At 42.6% G+C, this 17,210-nt stretch overlaps 1 protein-coding gene across 1 annotated transcript; it reads right to left on the reverse strand.

Moving 5' to 3' along the window:
* Positions 1–9,010: 9,010 nt before the first annotated feature.
* LOC121698576 (bone morphogenetic protein 10-like) lies at positions 9,011–12,433 on the reverse strand. The gene is made up of 2 exons (XM_042080785.1): positions 11,528–12,433; positions 9,011–10,762 (listed from the first exon to the last, which is right to left on the reverse strand). The coding sequence occupies exons 1-2, from the start codon at positions 11,916–11,918 to the stop codon at positions 9,735–9,737; spliced, it is 1,419 nt and encodes a 472-aa protein (XP_041936719.1). The 5' UTR covers positions 11,919–12,433; the 3' UTR covers positions 9,011–9,734.
* Between the last annotated feature and the right edge of the window lie 4,777 nt (positions 12,434–17,210).

Below are 17,210 nucleotides of genomic sequence, written 5' to 3' on the forward strand. Positions count from 1 at the left end.
CGCTACATAACATCCTGGACTTTTGGACCCACAATGGCTGCCTTGCACTACTCCACTTGCACTACTCCACTTGTACACTTTGCAACTTGTTGTTGTTGTCCTGTTGTCCTGAAAACACTTCTGAACACACTTCTGCTGCTCTTACATAACTTGCACCACTATGCCACTTGCATACTTAGGTCAAACAGAACTACCTCAGCCATTTATTGGCCTGACTTTTGCACCATTATATTAACTGTATTAACTGTAATACTGTATGCACAATTGCACAATTTCATCCCAATTTTGCTGCTCTTATTTCTTCATTGTATGTGCCTTCTTATTTTTACTTTTTATATTGTTCACTTGAATGTTATGTTTGTCTGTGGACCTAATTGGTAAAATATGTCTTGTCTCCACCGTGGGATAGTAGGAAACGTAATTTCGATCTCTTTGTATGTCTTCACATGTGAAGAAATTGACAATAAAGCCGACTTTGACCTTGACTTTGACTAAAGATGGCTAGGATATAAGAAGATTGCCAACACCCTGAAGCTGAGCTGCAGCACGGTGGCCAAGACCATACAGCGGTTTAACAGGACAGGTTCCACTCAGAACAGGCCTCGCCATGGCCGACCAAAGAAGTTGAGTGCACATGCTCAGCGTCATATCCAGATGTTGTCTTTGGAAAATAGACGTGTGAGTGATGCCAGCATTGCTGCAGAGGTTGAAGGGGTGGGGGTCAGCCTATCAGTGCTCAGATCATACACCGCACACTGCATCAAATTGGTCTGCATGGCTGTCGTCCCAGAAGGAAGCCTCTTCTAAAGATGATGCACAAGAAAGCCCGCAAACAGCTTGCTGAAGACAAGGAGACTAAGGACATGGATAACTGTAACCATGTCCTGTGGTCTGATGAGACCAAGATAAACTTATTTGATTCAGATGGTGTCAAGTGTGTGTGGCGGGAACCAGGTGAGGAGTACAAAGACAAGTGTGTCTTGCCTACAGTCAAGAATGGTGGTGGGAGTGTCGTGGTCTGGGGCTGCATTAGTGCTGCACTGGGGAGCTACAGTACATTGAGGGAACCATGAATACCAACATGTACTGTGACATACTGAGGCAGAACATGATCCCCTCCCTCGGAAACTGAGCCATAGGGCAGTATTCCAGAATGATAACGACCCCAAACACACCTCCAAGACGACCACTGCCTCGCTAAAGAAGCTGAGGGTAAAGGTGATGGACTGGCCAAGCATTATTCCAGACCTAAACCCTATTGAGCATCTGTGGGGCATCCTCAAATGGAAGGTGAGGAGTGCAAGGTCTCTAACATCCACAAGCTCCATGATGTCGCCATGGAGTGGAAGAGGATTCCAGTGGCAACCTGTGAAGCTCTGGTGAATTCCATGGCCAAGAGGGTTAAGGCACTGCTGGAAAATAATGGTGGCCACACAAAATATTAACACTTTAGGCACAATTTGGACATTTTCACTTAGGGGTGTACTCACTTTTGGTGCCAGCGGTTTAGACATTAATGGCTGTGTGTTGAGTTATTTTGAGGGGACAGCACATGTACACTGTTATACAAGCTGTACACTCACTACTTTACATTGTAGCAAAGTGTTATTTCTGCAGTGTTGTCTCATGAAAAGATATAATAAAATATTTACAAAAATATTAACTCAGTTAATCCTCATGAGTTTTACATTTTGTTGATTACCATCCACTCTCCGCATTGGACTCTCTCTCTCACACACACACACTTTGCGTGTAACACACTGGTACTATAATCACAGATAGTTTTGTCTCAACATGGTGTGTGTGAGAAAGGACATTTTGCATGTGTGTGTATTTGTGCGTGTGTGTGTGTGTGTGTGTGTGTGTGTGTGTGTGTGTGTGTGGTGTGTGTGTGTGTGTGTGTGAGAGACAGAGACAGAGAGAGACAGTATCAGTGAAGGTGTGAACTTTATTTGTAAGTGTGTGCATATGTGTTTGTGTGGGTGGGTGGGTGGTTGTGAATGTGTTTGTGAGAGAGTCAATGTGCATAGATGTGTGGGTGTGTGGTTGTGAATGTGTTTGTGAGAGAGTCAATGTGCATAAATGTGTGTGTGTGTGTGTGTGTGTGTGTGTGTGTGTGTGTGTGTGTGTGTGAGTGAGTGAGTGAGTGAGTGAGTGAGAGAGATAGATAGAGAGAGAAAAGAGTGTCCAACGTTGAGGGTGGACAGTGAGCAACATGTAAAACTCGTGAGGACAACATAACTAGTGTCAAGCCTTAGAAACTACCTCCGACTACAGGAAGTGCAGCATAGCATTCTCTGCGGGCATATCTCCAGACCAGAGATTGGCTACTGCTACAAAATCCATCACTAGATGTCCTTGAGTGTGGATAGAAACAAGGAGAACATGATTATGCACCAGTCACACCAGATCCCATTGCAGACTACCTTCTGAAGTTTGTCAGCTGCAACTGTGCAGGCATCTGTGACACTCTCAGGTGCTGCTGTAAAAAGCAAGGAGTCAAGTATATTTCATGGTAACTCTTGCCAGAACATCAACCAGCCAGAAGATAACAGGAGCGAGGAAGTGCAGGGGAGTTGAGGGATGAGGTTTGTTAAATTTTAAACTGATTAAGAAAGTTTTGTTTTGTAATTGTTAAATAAAACCACTTGTTATGGATTTTTTATGGACTTGGAGTAATTTTTACTCAAACTACTTATGGTTGGGATAGATTCAGCACCCCTAAAAACCCCTAGTTAGACATCTCAAAAGCTAATATTGGTCAACAAAATGTTTTCATTATTTTCGCCCAGTCTCTCTGGGCACCCTAAACTTGATGGGCTCTCCAGGTGTTTCCCCGAGGATTTGGCCGTGGATAAGTTGGGAGGTGTTACTAGACACCTATAGGAACACATAGTAAAAAAAAGCTATTGGTAAGAAAAGTTTTTGCAGATTGGCGGAAAAAAAGTCTAACTTTCCCAAACTAATGTAGTAGTTATAAGCGATGGTTCGGAGTGCACCATGACCCCGAGCCAAACACCCTCCCAGAACCTGTTTTCCCTTGGTCGAGCCCTGGTCGAGTAGCCCTGTCGGAAACTAATGAGTTTCTGCAGGCGTAATGGAACCAACTTTTATCTCGTAAATTACCCCACTAATAATGCCCTGAATGGTACGAAACTTCTACAGTATGTGTGGGCGACTCAAAACTTTGGTCGCCGAGAGGCTGAGTAGGGGAGACTAACTTGCCCGACGCGCTGTTCAATAACTTCCAGTAGCGATAAAGTTAAGTTCCTTTATTGTAGAAAACGGTCATCTCCAGAATATCCAACACAGCTCAGTATCAGTTCATGAACGTCAATAAATCCAGTTCTTAAAATCCACAAGTTTCATGTATTCCACAACAGCTTATTCCATTCAACAGTCATCAAAATGCAGTCAGCAAAAAGTAAGGCTTCCCCCATCACCCCCTCTCTGTTCATTCACAAAAACACATAGCAGGTAATATTATGAACCTTGCCGCCACCAACACCACGTGACCCAATTATCGTGAGCAACCACAGGTGCATAACACAGACGTCATCTGACCCCAACATTCCGGCCCCTAATTATTACAGTTATTACGCAGTAATAATTACAATAAATCACAAATTCTGCATAAGACAATACAAAAACATTCAAGGGTGGTTCTTCCTTTTGTTTGCTTTTTTAATGTTTTTTTTATTTCAGTCATTGGCCAGAGGTTACCAGCACATAGCCAATTATCAATGCGTCAGTAATGTCTCGTGAGTCCTGAGGTCATGTCGAATGATGTGCTCTTTGTGCAGATCCTCTGGATGAGGTTATTCATAAAACCAGCGTAATCTTGGTCTTTGGAAACCTTTGTCCCTGGTGATCCTCCTCTTCCGGTTAATTGCACGTTGTTCTGCTGTCTTACTATTATTAGACATTGTCGAATCTCTGTCTAATGGCCCACTCACCGTCCAACCAAGCACAGTCTTGATGGCATATGGACCTTTATTAACACTCTGAATGACCTCCAAAGGTTCCAAGGCTTGGGGCATGTTCATACCTATCAAAAGCTCAACCTCTGCTTCTATATCAGGCAGATGAACCTGCTTCAAGTGTGGCCAGTCACTCAGATCCTGCTGTCTTGAGATGTAACATCTGTTAACGGGCATTTTACGCTGTGTAAAAAGATTTGGCATTTCCCAAAACAAGTTGCCATCCAATCCAGACACCTCCAAGTCTGAAACAATACAGCTGTCCACAATCTTTTCTTGTCCCATCGTACGCAAGAGAATCCTCGTTTTTCTCCCAGAAAGATTCAACCTATCCATGAGACCCACTGTGCAAAAGGATGCTGAACTCCCTTGGTCTAGAAAGGCGTATGTTTCGATTATTTTTTGGCTTTTCTTTGACTTTACCTTTACTGGGACGATGGCAAGCTTGCAGTCTTGCTCACCGGCCCCAGTAAGACCACTTGTCTGGACTGCAACAAGAGAACGATCTGCATCGTGATTAAGATCATCATCATTCCTCTCTCGGTGGATGTGGAGTATACTTGGGTGTCTTAAGTTACAGATTTTACATGAGAGGCGTTTCCTACATTCTTTACTGATGTGCCCAGGACACAAGCAGCCGAAACAGATACTATTCCTTTTAAGAAAGGCAGTCTTCTCATCGTGTGGCTTGTCATCCAGTAGAGTACACAACTGAAGTATGTGTGCACCTTTGCAGTAGAGGCATTTCCCTTCAGGTAAGTATCCATTTCTAACATTTTCCTCTGTTTGACGCTCTTTCTCCACTGAGGTGACAGTCGTGGCAAAGCTACTTCCTCTAGCCTTTGGCCGAGGTGAGTGCCTTCTTCTGACACCATCTTTAGCAGTTGCTTGAGTAGGTGGAACTTCACATAAATTCCCAAAGACCGGATCTGTGGCAATTTTCACTTGACACTCAAGGAAGACAACAATGTCAACAAATGCAGCTCTGCGGTGATACTTCTCCTGAATATCCCATGCCACTGTTCGCCACTTATCTTTTAACTCATAAGGCAATCGTTTAATCACAGCAAGCATATTGGAGGGAGTATTTAATTCATTAAGACCTTGAACCTCATCCATTGCATTGCAACACCGACGCAAAAAGAGACTATATGCCTGAAGAGACTTCACATCCTCTGATCTAATTACTCTCCATGAATGTATTATAGCCAAGTATGCAGATGCAATGACATGCTCGTTTCCAAAATGTCCATATAACAAAGTCTTTGCCTTCATGTATCCAGTACCATCGGCCATATGTTGACAGCTTCTAACAAGTTCATTAGGTTGCCCCCTGGTGTACTGTGCTAGGTAATGCAGGCAGTCGTCAGAGTTGTCAGCCTTTGCCTCTATGACCTTTTCAAATAATCGCATAAAAGTATGGAAGTGCAGAGGGTCACCGTCAAATGTTTGAATTTCTCTTTTTGGGAGTTGTGAAAGACTTTGTTGACGCACCAACATACTAGTTATTTCATTTTGTTTCTCCATTACAGAAAATATATACTGATTCCCGTTAAGTGTTTGAGAAGGTCTCGGTTGAATTTCTGGAGATATATCATTTTTGATCGCATTCCATGACGGATCTGAAGGCCCCTTGTGGAGATGTGTAAACTTACTTGTCATTGTTTGTTGCTTTGTACTTAACTTAGGTGCTGTATTTCCAATGAACATTTTTTTCTTTCCATTATGTTCATGTGACACAAAGGTATCAGCATCAAGGGTGTCAAAGGTTTTTCTTTTGGTTTGAAAATATGATTCCATTCAGTTTGATCTCCGTGAAGCGGCACTTTGGACAATGGATCCAGTTCTCAGTAAATTCACCTTTGCAACAGACGCAGCTATATCCTCTTCGAGTTGAAGCTGCTCCTTCCTTCTCCTCAGTTGCTCTTCCTGTTCAAGAGCGTGCTTTTCTTTGAGCATGCATTGACGGACATACAAGGCGGCCACTTCAGCCTCTGCTTTGAGCAGTGCAGATGAGGTTGTAGATATGTTTGATTTTAAACCACTACCAAGATTTGATATGCGGTCACATGGCAATATTTCATCCTGGATATCATATTGTGGATTCAGAACAGATTGAGGTTCCTTTTCTATTCCATTTTGAACACCACTTTCTGCCTCTGGCGGAACTTTCTGGGGTAGCTCTACATCCTGGGTTGGTTCTAATGGCCTGCTTGGATGTTTATCTAGTTCTGAAAGCCATATTTTAACATCCTCTGTGAAATCCTGGTTGTATTTAGTGATACTGGAGAACCATGTATTTTGTTTGTCACGTTCATCAGAGGGAATTAAAGGAATCAAAGATTCATGTAATGAACTAGCATTTTCAGACAATTCCATTAATTTGTTGAGCTGTAGTTTGACCTGTGAAGCATTTTTATCATCCTTCATAAGCTCTTTAAGCAAGGGTATTATACTCTTAATTTTGTCTACTTCCCTTTCACGTTCTTTCTGAATTGCTCCAATTTTGTTTGCAAGAGCCTTTTCTGTGAGTGTGTTTGGTCTTTTATTTTTATCATTTTCATTTTTGTCAACAATTGAACAAGCTGTTGATCCAGTCATTTTATACTCGCGAGACAATGAGCATCGATACAAATTTCAACAGAAAACAACAATGTCAATAGCCACAGCAATCTCTGAGCAGGGTTGTTTGATCAACACATGGAAGCAAAAACCACACACGTCAGATATTCAGTGTTCTTAAGGCAAGCGGCCTACACGACACCAAGCAGCAGCAGCAGCCGCCATAGGCCTATTCAAACAGACGTCTTCTCGTTGCAGTAACCGATTCAAAGTAGGCTAAACTGCGTTCCAAACCGTAAGCAGTAGCCTAGTATAAAACACAGATTACATACCACCGCCTTCCGTAGGCCTGCCGCGATTCTGTCAGACTGGCCGCTTTCGTAGATGAAAGGTAGTAGCCTAATCGTGAGTGGCCTCGTGGTTTCTCAGCGTTTGTAGAAGGCTCCGTTGCCGAGTTTTTTGCTGACAAATGTGGGCGACTCAAAACTTTGGTCGCCGAGAGGCTAAGTAGGGGAGACTAACTTGCCCGACGTGCTGTTCAAGAACTTCCAGTAGCGATAAAGGTAAGTTCCTTTATTGTAGAAAACGGTCATCTCCAGAATATCCAACACAGCTCAGTATCAGTTCATAAACGTCAATAAATCCAGTTCTTAAAATCCACAAGTTTAATGTTTTCCACAACAGCTTATTCCATTCAACAGTCATCAAAATGCGGTCAGCAAAAAGTAAGGCTTCCCCCATCACCCCCTCTGTTCATTCACAAAAACACATAGCAGGTAATATTATGAACCTTGCCGCCACCAACACCACGTGACCCAATTATCGTGAGCAACCACAGGTGCATAACACAGACGTCATCTGACCCCAACAGTATGTTCTTTACTCATAAAACGAGGCATTGAAAAGTTTGTAAGTACACTAGGAGTTTATTTAAATAACACTTGCCTGATGGATGCTACTATCTGCTACTATACCGCTGCGTCAACATTACTTCCGTGATTTGGGAAAAGCCCGTATAAGTCCTGGCAGGAAGCATGCATAAGGATGTAGATCCAGTAATGCACTAATATTTTGTTCGTAGTACCAGTTTGCAACAATTATTAGTTAACACTAAGTTGTAAACACGTCGGAAAAAAATATATTAAAAACTGGATATACCAAAAAACGTTGATGTAATCGCTTCCTGCCAGGACTTTTACGGGCTTTTCCCAAATCACGAAAGTAACGTCGACGCAGCGGTATAGTAGCAGATAGTAGCATCCATCATCATATTATTTAAATAAACTCCTGGTGTACCTACAAACTTTTCAATGCCTCGTTTTATAAAGAACATACTGTAGAAGTTTCGTACCATTCAGGGCATTATTTGTGGGGTAATTTACGAGATAAAAGTTGGTTCCATTACGCCTGCAGAAACTCATTACTTTCTGACAGCGATACTCGACCAGGGTTCGACCAAGGGAAAACAGGTTCTGGGAGGGTGTTTGGCTTGGGGTCATGGTGCAAAGGACCCTAGGGTGAAATTGCTCCGAACCATCGCTTTAAATAACTGCCTGAAGGACCCCACTATAAGACTTTATGGAGAAAATGGAGGGAAAGAATGTTATATGCTATTATGGAGCATATAAATATCATAGGCTACAATACAAGAGTGCAAGCAGTTGCCTAATAACATTTACTGTGAGTGTTACACAATAGACCAGGTCTGTCAAAACCTCACCAGTTAACAGCTTTTACAAAATGGGGTAGTAAAGTGGTTGTGCACACTGAAATAAGTTTGCTTGGTAGCAGCTATTAGGCAATTAGAGTACAAGTGAGAGAGGGATATGCCTATGGGCTGACATTAACTGTTTTTAGGCCTGTTCATGAATCAGTTAATTTATTTGTTGGTTGCCTTTGTTGCTGTCTGATTTTGTTTTACTAGGCAGCCTCTTTCTTGATCATCAACGTCATCATCTCTGACACAACTGCTTGTCAAGAAGTGTCAGTTAGCAGAAAAACAAACCACCAGATTACACCAATAAATCAGTGAACACTCAGACTATTTCTTTTCTGTTTTTCAGTAGTGATCAGGAAGTACTTGACAAGGTAAAGATGATAAGCAATCAGGATAACACAAAAATGTTAGGCAAACAAATGTCATGAAGCTTAGGTTAAATCCAATATCTGTGACCATAGATATGTCTAAGGTGTGAGGCACTTGCTTGGCCGAAGATTGTCATCACTGTTTATGTTCTGCACCATGGAAAACAGAGGAACCGGAACACGGTGCTCTGCGGACAAGAGCTTGGAATTGGGGCCAGGTGGGGAGGGAAGGTGTTGGACTGCACTGGACTATGGCCGTTGGGAGCCCAGGAATCTGCCAGCACTCTCTCCCAGCTGCTCCCCACTTGGACGGGAGGTCTTGCCCTGAGTGATGTGCCGCGAGTCTCCGAGGTCCAACACCTCCTTATCACTGAGGCCCAAAGGACTTGGAGACAGAAGTGCGTGTGGCATGTGGCCCCACTGGTGTCGGGGGTGGAGCCAGGGGACCTTCTGACGTTAGTCACAAATTGGATAGGTTTGTCTGCTTATATCATAAGTGTGAACTATTCTCCGCTATAAATGTCATTACATGTTACGGATGTGATAATCACCTTCTTCCAAAGGCCATATCTCCATTTGTAAGATTGTTTTAGTTGTAACTTACAGGCACTCCCTGTCACAACTGCAATTCATTTTTCATTTATTTAGAAATGATAAAATATTGACAGCATTGCAGTCTACATCATAAAGCATTTGTTTCATATAATATAAAATACAACTCACAATTTACAAATTGTAAATATACATTAATAAGAAGCTAGTAAAGTCCATTCCCCCATATAGCCTCCATTATAACCTCCAAGCATCTGCTCATAGCAACTGTGCTCAGAGCCTGTGGTATCCTGCCCATGAAGCCATGTGTGAATAAGGCAACTATGCAGAAATATCTACCAATATTGCAGAAACACTAATGTCTATTTATCAAATTACTTGTAAGATCGATGTTAACGATCAAACGATCAAAAATAGGCTGTGTCGACTGTTGTGGTGGGTCCTTGCATGATGAGTTTAGATGGGCACTTCAGATCTCATGTCATCTCATGTTGCTTTGAGAAGTGTAACAGTCTGAACTTGGTTGTGTCCACATGCTGCAGCTGGGTTTCCTAACTATCTGCAGCCACACTCAGCCACTACCATGTCCTCATATTTATGCTTGAGAGTGACCACGCCTTTCTGGTCTTTGTACAGGAGGGAGATCGGGTCCAGTTTTGTGGGGACGCAGCAGGGTGGGGAGACCCTCTTGGGGGACTTGAAGCTGACCAGGGACTGGATGGTAGCGTGCTTGGTGGGTGAGACATCAGGTGTGAGAGGAACTTGGCAGAGGCCACGGCAGGCGTTGGCTTGGTAACCATCTGGAGCCACAATCCAGCTATCCCAGCCAATCTCCTTGAACTCGACGTATAGTGGAGTCTTCTTGCAGTACTCGTCGGCAGCACCGCGGCGCACTCGGGGCGCCCTGTCATATATCATGTTGGAGCGTATCTGCATCAGCCTCTCCTCATCCTGGAACTCCTCGGAAGGGCCCTCTGAGTCTGTCCACAGCTCGTTCCCACCCAGTAATTCAAACTCGTGCTCAATCAGCTCATCAATCTCCTGTTTTTCCTCCTGGTGGTCTTTGCTCTGATCGTCAGAGAAGACAATCAACACAGAGTTGTGTTTCCCAGAGACGTCTCGGTCAATGTCCAACTCAGCCAGTCCTGAGTCCTCTGACTCATCATCGCAACTGAATTGGTTCGCCTGACCTTCAAATTGAAAGCTGTCAATGCGGACCTCCAGATAGTGAGTTGGGCGGTCAGAATCCTTCCAGCGCTGAACGACATCTGTCAACTCAAACACCTCCCACCCGCTCTCCTTGACACAGATGTGCCTGGAAAGGAGTTCCTCCCTCTTAACGGGAACCTTCTCGGGTCTTCTCTGGTCAGTGCCCCCTCCATCCTTCCACTGTCCCTCCTGCTCAAGAACCTCAAATATGGTCACCTTGTGCTCTCCACTCGGGAGGCAGTGGAGATCTTGTGGCACGAGTGCATAGAGGCGAAGCTCAGCGTTGATGACGCGTTCGTGAAAGGGAATAGAGATGTTGAACAGGAGTGGGTGTGTCCTCACACCCTTGTTTGTCACAATGGTTGGGGAGGAGTCTGGAATATCAAACACACATGGTACATGATGAAATCAATTTTGATTAAAAGTATGTAACAAAATTTAGCATTCAATGTTTTGCATAATGCAGAAGACGAATATTGAGTACTGGCTGAAATACAACTTTTTAGCTATGGTGCACATGATCTTTGTCAGTATGTAGGAAAGACTTACTTAGTTCAAGGATTTACTGAAAATAATATTATTCAATATTATTATTATTTTCAATATTATTTTCAGTAAATCCTTGAACTAAGTAAGTATATAATATTATATTGTTAATTGTACAATCTGAAGCCCAGTGTCATGAAATAGAACTGAATGAAATAGAAATGGCTGCTAAGGTACTTTGGATACGTTTATAAAGTGCGTACATGCACTTATTATTACCATAAGAATTATTATTCAGGTGTAGGTAAAAAATCATGTTCTGAGATAAAGATTATTCTGTACACAAAAGACCTGTCCTACACACAGTATAAAAAAACAAAAACAAAATGAATCTGCAATACCAAAAATTCTCCAACTGTTTCCAAGGTTCATATGAAATCATTCCATGAATTGCAATTTTGCAGAATCTACATCTGGTCTCCCTCAATAAAGACATTTAATCTCAAGTGACTTCCTGGTGAAATAAGGTTAAATGAAAATACAGATCAATATTTTTAGCCAGATAATGGTTTGTCTACACGGGATAGCTTTGCCAATTTAAAGATGCATGCACAGATTGATGTGTAAATAGATGTATAGGTATGTACAGATACCTTCGTTCTTAAAACTGCGCACTGTGTTTCCTGTGGGCCTGGCCGTGTGGTCGTTTGCAAAGCGGTTGTACAACTCCAGCATGTACTCTGGGGGCTCCATGCGAGAAGCAGGGGGCTGAGGAGGGCCAGGGGCCCACGGGCCTCCCCGATCCGTGAGGTTCAGCACAGAGAGGAAGTTTCCCAGTAACTCCTGCATGTCCACATCCTCGGACTGTTCCAGCAGAGAAGGGTCCTGTATGTCTTTGGCCCGAGGGTTGTCATCAGGAGGCAGGATGGGGCTCGTCAGACACAACCAAGGCAAGAGCCCCGAGCACAAACCCAGTACCCAGATACAGCTCATGCTAGAGACCGCAGGGCTGACCATGACTGTGGTGCAGAGCTGCGGTATCATCAAAAGTTCAGTCCGGTGGAGGATTTTTTTTTTTCCTCTCCGTCTCTTTGGTTGTGATTTTGGATGATATGTAATCTTCTTCAGCACCAGACACCTGCGCAGCTCTTCTGCCGACTCGCCCTTCAATCACAAATCACACTGCCTTTCAGGCCTGACAGGTTGATGTGGGGGTGGAGGCAAAACAGCTTTCGCCTTGTTGATCTTGTGATCGGGCGCAGAGGGCAGGACAGAGTTGTCCACCTCCCTGGTGTTGACAGCTTTGGATATGTGGCCACTGCACAGCTCTGACCCGTCCTCTCAACGCGGCGGGTGACATCCAGCGCGGCCTCCCCACATGCCCTTCCTGTCCTTTTCCATGTCTGCCGCTCCCGGGGCGGTGGGCGTCCGCCACCACTTGAAGTTCCAGCAGGAGCTTAACACTGTAGTGTTGCAAAAAGCCTAGCTTGAAATGTCTGTGTGTGATTTCTCCGTCTTTAAAGGTGCAGTCCACGATTGTCTGCCTGTTCTGTCATTAGGTGTCTGTTCTGTATGTGTGTGTGCACAAGAAGATTCTAGGTGTTCTACGCAGTCCTAGTGGTAGAGTACAGTGGCTCGGACCGAACCATATACAATTCCAGCAAATTAACATGTTGCTTCAGGAGCACAGAGGAGAGGAGCGTAATATGATTGGCTGGTAAGCTCAAGTATAAGCAGCCTTTCACCAGAATAGTGAATGAAGAAGAACCATCTGGTAATAGTCGGCATTTTCGGGACAAGATTCAAGATTGTTTATAGATTATTTATTGTTACACCACATTATACTTGTAAGAGAGAGCAACATTTACGGGTTTCAGTTCCTCAACATTGCAGCAATTAATGATATGTGTTCAGTGCAGGAATGTAGTGGTAAGATAAGAGGTGGATAAACTATGAATTTTGTGAGGTGAGGTGGACTGCACCATGCGGTATCAGATTTTTTTAAAAAGGCATTCAGAACATGTTTGATGATGGTGGAGGTTATTGTCCAATGTTTATAACAATATCAGTGGTATTAAATGGTTCCTAGAGTGTTCATGACTGTACATAATGTGAATGTGGATAATACAGTGTGGTTTTTGAATGTTAAAAGTTGCAATTGGTGAATAGAGGTGGATAAACTCTAATAAGAGCTGGATAAACTCTATTTCTGAAATTTCAGAGGTGGATAAACTGTGCTTACTTGCGTTTAGCCTCCACTACATCCCTGGTTCAGTGCTAAAATAAGATTGAGTGTGTGACTGAAGTATGTGTGAGTGTTTGTGTGTGTTTGTGTCTGTGCAAACATGTTATTATTGTTAGACAGGCAACTGCCCCTTGCCTTCTGTTCCTAAGCCTGGTTGGCTGGTGGACAACCGTTGCTGAGCCTGCAGGTCCAGGCCTTTACTGGCGGCAATACTTTTCAATACCAGACAGCAGCCGCTGAAACAGACTGTGGCTTAAGTGGCTGGGGTCTTCATTAATTCTCCAGGCTTTACTGATGCATGAGCTGTTGGATAGAAGGCAGCTCGTATCAACAGATATGCTCCTTGTATGCTACTGCATTCTTACAAACTTGAGCCTATATGTTAAGTTGTTCAAAATGAATATTCAATGACACCGTTCATGTGGAAGACTACTTAGATAAGTCAGGTAACTTCACAGAATAAGCTATTAATTTAGCTATTAATGGAATTAGAATTTACGGAGTTAGAATTTACGGAGTCTGGGAGGGGGCATGCCATGAAAATAACATGTCATGTAAAACATATTTGAAAGTGTTGTGTGCACAGCCAGGGTCTATTGTAAGGTCTATATAAAATCTGTAATTTTATTGCAGGCCAGTTATAGTTGGTTTAGAAGTCAAGTGGAACTCACCACACCTTGCTGAGAGGACCCCATTAGTAGTCAATTAACGATTATTCACAGTGTGGCTTATTGCCCAAGGGAGGGCAGTGCAATTCATTTTCAACTTTTTAGTAGGGGGGCCTATGTGTCTAATTTGGGGGCTTGTGGGATTCGCATGTTCATTTTTGGAGAGTATTATATCTTTGTTTTAGGGTTTGAGGGGTTTTTTGAAGGTTTTGAAGGACCCAAATCCTTCAAGCAATGGCTTGGGCCCTCTGACTCCTTGGGCCTCTGGGTTTGGGCCCGGTAGGCCCGTGCATTAATCCATCCCTGACTACCAGTGACAGTTGGCTGTTGATAGCTGGCAGTGATAGAATTTAAAATATCGAATAACTTGAAGCACATAGTGCTCTGTTCTTCATGGTTGGTGATATTAGTGACCTTCTAGCCTTCTACATTTGAGCAAGCACATTTTCATAGTTCATGGTGGCACAGTCTAGTTAGGTTATATTCTGAGGTGTGTCTTTCTGTTAGTCAGGTGATGGCACACATATTCTAAAAGAAACAGATTTTGGGCTATGTATCCAGTGGCAGATATGTGTGAACTGGTGAATGACCCATCACTAGAGACATTTGCCAAATTTCTTGTTTTTGTCCATGAGAGAGTATGGAGATGGGTATCACAGATCAGCCAACGATTACATTGTTACAGTGCAGTTATTTTACAACAGAACAAAGCAGTTTGGCACAGGAACTGCTACAAATCCACCTGTAACAGTGAGCATCTGCAGCATGCTAAGATTCGCTACTAGAAATCATGTGAAGCAGGCAGGACTCAGTGTCTTCAGAAAAGACGCGGTAGACCATCTTCTGAACCTGCAGCAACACCTGCAACTGCATCAAGTCCATCTAGAGGCACTTGTTCAGCAGCAGCTGCTGCCAGCATAGATAAGTGCTTCTTCTGTCAGAAGCAGACAAAAGAGCGTCTTCATGAGGTGTCCTCTTTCAATGCAGGCAACCAACCAAGAACTATAAGTAATATTTTGAAGTCAATGACTTTTAACAGGTAGCCAGTGTAAAGATGCTAGGATGGGGGAAATATGTTCATATTTTTTGCGTGTGTGAGCAGCTGCATTTTGTATAAGCTGTAAGCTCTTTAGACAGGTATTATTACAGCCAGCATAATAGCATTGCAATAGCATTGCAATACTCTATCCTTGAGATGACAAAACATTAATTTCTCGGCATCTGGTAAGGATAAGGACTTCCTTATCTTTGAAATGTTCCTTAAATGGAAAAATTAAGTTTTGGTGATCTGTTTTATGTGATTACTTAGTGCTAGGTCCTGGTCAATTATAACTCCTAGGTTTTTAACACTTGTGGATGAGGTCAGTGGAAGATCACTGTAATGTGGATAGGATATCCCTCATCTTTTTTAGAACCTAAAACCATGACTTCTGTTTTATCTGAGTTCAAAAGCAGGAAATTATTCGTCATCCATGTCTTTATATCTCTTATATATGTGTCAAGTTTGGCTAACGGTGTTAATTCATCAGGTTTTATGGAGAGGTATAGTTATGTGGTATGTCTGTATATCTTTATTTTTTATTGTCTATGGCTATGTCTATGTCTAAAGTATGTAAGGTATGTCTATGTCTGCATGGGAAAGTAATAAATGAAATTTCAATTCTTTGTATGACCAGTGCATGTAGAGAAAAGAAATTGACAATAAAGCCAACTTGACTTGACTTGACTTGACTTGACTTATGTATCATCTGCTAAACAACAGGGGCCCCAGTACTGAGCCTTGAGGCACTCCACATTTTACCATAATCTGGGTAGATGGTTTATTATGGACCTGTACAAATTGTTGACGGTTAGGAAGGTATGATCTAAACCAGTGTTTTTCGACCTTTTTTGTGCCACGGCACACTTTTGACACTTAAAATGTCCCACGGCACACTAACACACTAATCCTGTGTGAAGAAAAAATAAACATACCATAGCCTAAAATTTCAAATAATACACAGATATGGCCTTATTATGGCTTCTATGCAAGACCTGCTCAATATAACAAGCGCCCTCTGTTTCATTTGTAGGTGACTATATCTAATTTAATTGTTGTTTTGAACTGGATATGTGATGATTCTGTGAATACTGGATATGGGGCCCCTGTTGTACAATGCCTGCATACCACAAATAGTGCAATCATACAATCAATGAGAGCATATGGTTATAAATTCTTTGATGCAACAGTTGCTTTTCTGGACCAGTGAGTGACATTTGGGTAATTTTCTGCGGCACACCTGATGATCTCTCACGGCACACTAGTGTGCCCCGGCACAGTGGTTGAAAAACACTGATCTAAACTAAGCGAGTGCTGAGTCTTTGATGCCTATCAAATTTTCAAGCCTAAGTAGTAAGTCATTGTCTATGGTGTCAAAGGCAGCGCTGAGGTCCAGGAAGACCAGTATCGATACAAGGCTAGGTTTTTTGAGGGAGGGCTTAATAACAGATGTCTTAAACAACTGCGGTACATGCCCTGATAGCATTGAATTATTTATAATCTAGAGCAAAACATTATCCAGGAAGGGGAGAGCAGTCTTAAGAAGGTGAGTAGGAATAGGGTTTAGTAGACTAGTTGTAGATTTTGATAAGGAAATTGTGGAGGTGAGATCTAATATGTTGTGTATATGTAAATTAATTAAATGTTGTTTGAGGTCTCATCTGTGATTCTGTGATTTTGCTATCTTTCAGCAATGGAGTATGTGTATTTGGTGAAACTGATTGGTTATTGATCTTATCTCTAATTGTTTGACATATCATAATACTGACATACAATCATACTGTTGAAAATAAGAAAATAACTGTTTTGTGAACTTTATTCAACATAGCCAGTGATTTAGGCGAAATGTATGGTGTTAAATATAGTGAAATATACAAATTCACAAAAATAGGGTTAAAACAGGTAAAATAAAATGGAGACATCATTTTTCTCCATGTTCAATGACCTCTAAAGACAGTCCAACCACTCTCCAAAAATTAACATTTCAATCCCACAGAAACTACATAGGCCCCCTGACTATTTTGTACAGCGCTATTGTACAGGTGCACAGCAGCTGCAGGCCTACTGACGGGAATGTGTTTCCTAACTGAAGGATGTCTCTCTGCTCTTCTCTGACATAATTTCTTGGTCTTAAGCGCTGCTTGAACTCAGATTGTCACAACAAAGAATGCTGCTGGAGTTTTCTTTTTTTTCCATACAACCTAGGCTACTCATACCGAGATTGACATCTTTGTTGTGCTCTGGGCACTCTATTGTCGCCCTCCTGTGGTTTACTCCAGAGACAGTCGATGAGTGACGCCATGCCTAACAATTAGAGTACTGCCACGGGAGGTCCAACTCGTCAGCGGTTTGTTCCATACATAGACAACCCTGCAGGCCGAGGG

This window comes from Alosa sapidissima, chromosome 23 (genome assembly GCF_018492685.1).
Source record: "Alosa sapidissima isolate fAloSap1 chromosome 23, fAloSap1.pri, whole genome shotgun sequence".
NCBI classification, from domain to species: domain Eukaryota; kingdom Metazoa; phylum Chordata; class Actinopteri; order Clupeiformes; family Clupeidae; genus Alosa; species Alosa sapidissima.